We start from the raw sequence: 4,989 nt of genomic DNA, 5'->3' as shown, positions 1-4,989 counted from the left end.
GTGAGAGATTGCAGCCTTTTGTGTCGAGGCCATTCTAATGGATTCTGTGTTGAGCTCCACCTAGAACTGAGCATGATCCTATGGAAGCTATGCACAGTTCAAAAGGCATGTATTGTGTGTACATTCTCCATGCTCTGCTGCTTACTGATATTTCCTTACAGAATAATAGGTCATAAAGTTTGAACCTCTGTAATAAAGAGCACTAGTGAACAGGCTTTTGGTATTGTGTCAATTTATCTTGATGATGGTTTCCCTGAGCAACCACAGATTTTAGGGACTATGAACCTGTTAAATTCAAGGTTGTCAGTCCTGAGGGTGTAAGACAGGTTGCTGAGCCAACATGCCTTCAGAGCAAAATGTGAAAGCCTGCTTCCTTGTCAGTGAGTTTTTATCAGCTAAACCAGAGAAAAGAGTAAGAGAAGGGAATTTGAGAACAGCAAATCTAAAGAAACAAAAATGAAAACTCATCTCCTACAGCATTGCTGGACAACATCTATTTTTGCCCTTGAAAGAAAATCCGTGCCAGACAGTAGTGTTGGTCTCTGTAGAAAAGATGGAGGAATTTTTTCATGCTGTGTCTAGAACCATTCAGCTTAACTAGAACCATTCAACTTGCTTTGTTACTGTTCTATTGTTACTGAAACACTAGGAAAGTTGGAGCTCACCCTCAAGTTTCCTCTTTCGTGCTCCACTGCTGAAGAAATAATCCATATACCAGAGCTCTGCCAAGCTCAGTGTTCATTTGACTGAGGATAGTTTGATTGGTCAAATTGGGAACTTTGCTTGAGAACACAGCTATGTAGTTTGGCAGTGGCTTGAGCTCCTTTCTCTTACCCTGGATAAAACAAAGGCCATTAATAAGTTTTCAAAATTATATCCATTGCTTCTTACAAAAATACAAGTTACTGAAATTATTTATAATATCAGCACTTTTACTTATAATACCAGCTGCTTTTGCTTTTGAAATTACAATTTAAATTTACTTAAAAATATCATATTGAGTGTACATGAAACTTGTAGAAATAACATAAAGCAATAGTTTGTTTTTTTCTGTTGTCTTATGATGGGATAACAGAGGGAAATGAGTAATTTTTAAATTATGTTGAATAAAATGTCATCTGGAACAGAAGTTAGCCTGCTCTAGAATGGTTATGATGTGGGAGGTTTTTTCTTTCATTTTTAGGGCTGACATTATCTTACAAATTTTCTCCCAGGGAGTTGGTTTTTCTAGCGCTTGTCTTTCTACCGAGTTGTTAACATTGAAACAGATTGAACACACATAGGTAGGAGATGAAAGGCACTTCAGTTCCTTTTATTTTTCCTAAAGAGTTTAGTCATAAAGCATTTTCCAAGTATGCCTAAGTAAGCTTCAATTCGAAATATTAGCCTAGGCCCAAATTGATGAAAACTAAAAAGAGCATGGATACAGCTGAATGTCCATTTCCAAACTCACTGTTTGGTCATAGTACTTAAGGAAACTCCAGTTCTGGTACCTTGGAATACAAGTGAAAAATGCAGAGTCAAAATTTCTGTCTTTAAATAAAATAGTGAATATTGGTCATAATTGAATGCCTGTTTAACTGCTCGATGTGATACTTACAGCCCAGCTCTTACACCTGCAAACTCCTTGTTTCAAACATGTCTTTTCTGTCGTGGAGCCCAGGGTTTTCTTTATTCCATACTACATGAGGAGTGGGTGGGTTTTTTGCTAAGGAAAAATGAGGATACTGTGTCCACAATGCATTCCTTGTGCAAATGCAAATAAATTACCCACATACTGTATCACTCTGGAAAATGTTTCTCCAATGCCTTGAGTAAGAAACAGGTTCTTATTTTTTAAATGACCAATACTTTGCTGCCAGAAGTCCCTGGTAGGAATTCCCAAACACCTATGGGAGTATTTTGTGCGGATAGGCAGCTGTACTAGGAGCAAATGGAGTCAGAAGTCAGAAGCAAATGCTCTTCAGTTCTATACCTGGTGTGGAACTACAGGGCAAGTCCTTTGATTTTCTGTCTTTTTTTCCCCGGCCTGAAATGGAGAAAGTGGCCGTTCACCTGCTATTGTAAGAGTACTTTGAGGTGAAGAGTGGAAACAGTTCTGTACAGCTATTTGCAGCAGGGCTCAAGGGACACCTGTGTTGTCTCTGAGCTAGTTACCTGTGCTGCATCTAAGCTCAATGAGCTAGTGCTGAAGGTGTACATCCTTCCTAGTTGAACTCATCTGTACAGCACAGCCACGTGGAGCATTGGATTTCTGTGCTGCACTCCCTCACCCAGTGCAGATATAGAATCATAGAATCATAGAATCGATTGGGTTGGAAAAGACCTCTGAGATCATCGAGTCCAACCCTTGGTCCAAATCCAGTCCATATGCCCCAAGTGCAAGTAAGAACGAATTTATGCTTGTTCTCTTTATCACTATATGTCTTGGTATACCACCACAGCATTGAGGTCCTAGAATTTTTTATCATGCTATGCAACCATGATTTGAATGTATCAGATTTGGGTGTTACTGAATGGTGCTAATTAGTGAGAAATGCCATAGTCTTAGACATTTACCTATATCTACTTCAAGTCAGACCACTTAACATGTTGCAGCCTTCCACCATCATTGGTTTTGGGATGGGAATGTGGAACTGAAGGACAGCTGTCTGCAGGCTATAGGGTCTGTAGTTTGATGAATCCAGCTTTAGGCACCTTGTTCTTCACAAGTCTGTCCTACTCTTTTGCAAGAGTTTCTGTCTTCATAGCTAAAATTGGAAAATTGCATCAGCTGTATGATGTGTTACCTTACTTATTCAGGAAAGTGAGTTTGTACCGATATCCATGACCATGAACCCCAGGGACAGGCACAGAGTCCCTCCTGCTGCCTTAGCTAAGGAGTGGGTATGGAACATGCTGGGCTTGTTGAGCAGGAGTCTGAGTTTACCAGCACAGCTGGGAGAGAATAACATTGGCACCATGGCCCTGGCTTTGCATGAATCAGAGTCCTGGCATCAGCCTGTCCCTCAGGTAAATGGAGCCAGACGAGAGTGCAAATGTGTCTGGGGAAATCAGAGCTGTGATCTGTATCTTCTCCAGAAGGCTGAGGAGTGCAAAAGTTTTCAGATGGTTTCTTTTCCCATTTTAAAAAATACTGAGAGTGATGTTCTTTTTCATCCCTTTAGCTTGGGTAGGACACAGTTGGAAATGGAGCTGATTTTAATTTTACCAAGGATATTCTTCTAATAGGCATACTCCTGCTGTGCAATGAAATATGAACTTAAACACTTATTCAAGATACGTGGCAGAGACAGAGAGGATCTTAATTTCGGGTTCCTTTGTGTCACTGGTCTATGTACAGTCAAAGCTTAGGTTGTATGTGTGCAGCTCAGTCTGCTGAAAGACTACAACAATGGGGCAAATTCAGTAGATTTACAGATTGGGGATACAAATCATATTTGGGCAGAACACTCTGTTCAGCTTCCATTTCAGCCATTTCCAAGAGTATGAGAAGAGGTGATAATACCAGTATGTCTGCAATAAATTATAAAGCTTGGCACTTTTATATCTTCTTTGTGGGAATCATTAAAAAGCTAAAAGATACTTAGCATGCAGTTCTTTGCATCTCTTTTCAGCTTAAGCTCAGCATGCCAGGAGATATTAGCACAGATTTTGTCCAGTGAAAGAAAACAGAGATAATGTAGCCCTCGAAAGGAAGGTATTAGGATCTGATCCAAAGTCCCTGCAGAAGAAAATTTCATTTGATAGTGTTGGCTTTGGATCAAGCCCTAATGCTGTCAGGGAGCATCTGTACCATTGTCAAGATGAGTAGAAGAGGCATGAACTGGAACAACTGATTTACCAGATTTGCCTTCCTCTCTGTTTGGCCTCAACAGACTCTTTCCAGATCTTATCCTGTTGGACCTGGTCTGGCTGCAGTGCTGCCTGCTCATCTGCCCAGGCCTGAGTAGCCGGTTGTGCGGTGGCAGGTCTGTTTGGTTGGGTGCTGCTGAGACACAGATGGAGCTGGGACTGGTTGCCCCAGGGGTGTGGTTGCTGGTTGCCAAGACCTAACCAAGGTATTTCTCCTAAATCCAGAACCCTTTCTCAACTTGTCCCTTTTGAGACTTACCATATGCCCAGCACCGTTTTGTATATTGTGACTGTTCAGAAAGTTAAACTTGCTCTTGTTCACCTCTTTCAAAGCCTCTTCTCTACTAACGTTTTCTTTCAGCTGCTGCTTTGGAGTGCTTTCAGAAAACAAATATGCACAGCAGCACTGACAGGCAGTGCTCAGAACTGGTTTACTTCCCTCTTATTTAATGTTTCTTTCCTACTGCTTTATGTTGCATCATTGCTTGAACACTTAGGGGGTTTTCATGGTAACAGCAATTTTGTAAGAAACTACTGTTACTGGAAGCTGTGGGATCTCCAGCTGTAACCAGCAAACTCTCAGCTTACAAGGTGATTACTGCTACTGTAGCTGAGATCAGCCTCTGTTCAAAATCCTTAGAACAATAAAGTCTGGTGTAGTAGCAAAGGGTGCAGAGGAGATTGCTGCTGAGTATGTCAGGAAGACTTTTGTTGTGGTTATGTAGCAGAGGCAAAAGCTTCTGAAAGTTGCTGGTTTCCCTGGCGTGTTTACTGTCTCTATTGGAAACAAGTCTAACTTGTGAATATACATCAGAAAAGGAGCAGAGACCCAGTGGAACAGCTGCTAGGGCCTTGAACTCTATTTGGGGCAGAGCTATTTGTTTAAAATAAAGTGTTTCAACGAATCTGTGCTGAAAGCTCCTTATTTTCAAATTAAAAAAAAGAGCAGTCAGAGATCATCAAAAGCCCTTTTTAAGCACTTATATATTTCTGCTGAAAGTATTAAGCAACTATGAGAAGCAATTTTTAAGTAACTTTAAAGGGTCATTAGTATACAAAGTGAGAATTTTCAAAACAGTATACAAAATGTCAGTGTTTGTCTTTACAGTCAGCCTGTTGGGCTTTTGTGGCATG

General features: G+C 40.6%; 1 protein-coding gene across 1 annotated transcript; it reads right to left on the bottom strand.

Annotated features, from left to right (window-relative positions):
* Positions 1 to 407: 407 nt before the first annotated feature.
* On the bottom strand, positions 408 to 4,286 carry CUNH2orf50 (chromosome unknown C2orf50 homolog). The gene is given in 5 exon segments (XM_027739020.2): positions 408 to 712; positions 714 to 835; positions 1,454 to 1,493; positions 3,845 to 3,991; positions 3,993 to 4,286. Coding segments are annotated over 5 exon segments (501 nt in total). The 5' UTR covers positions 4,118 to 4,286; the 3' UTR covers positions 408 to 645.
* Positions 4,287 to 4,989: the final 703 nt, after the last annotated feature.

Source organism: Pipra filicauda, unplaced genomic scaffold (assembly GCF_003945595.2).
Source record: "Pipra filicauda isolate LSUMZ 115617 unplaced genomic scaffold, ASM394559v2 scaffold654_size181887_pilon, whole genome shotgun sequence".
In the NCBI taxonomy this organism is placed as follows: Eukaryota; Metazoa; Chordata; class Aves; order Passeriformes; family Pipridae; genus Pipra; species Pipra filicauda.
The sequence above is the reverse complement of the archived record's forward strand: the minus strand, read 5'-3'. Positions and strand labels throughout refer to the sequence as shown.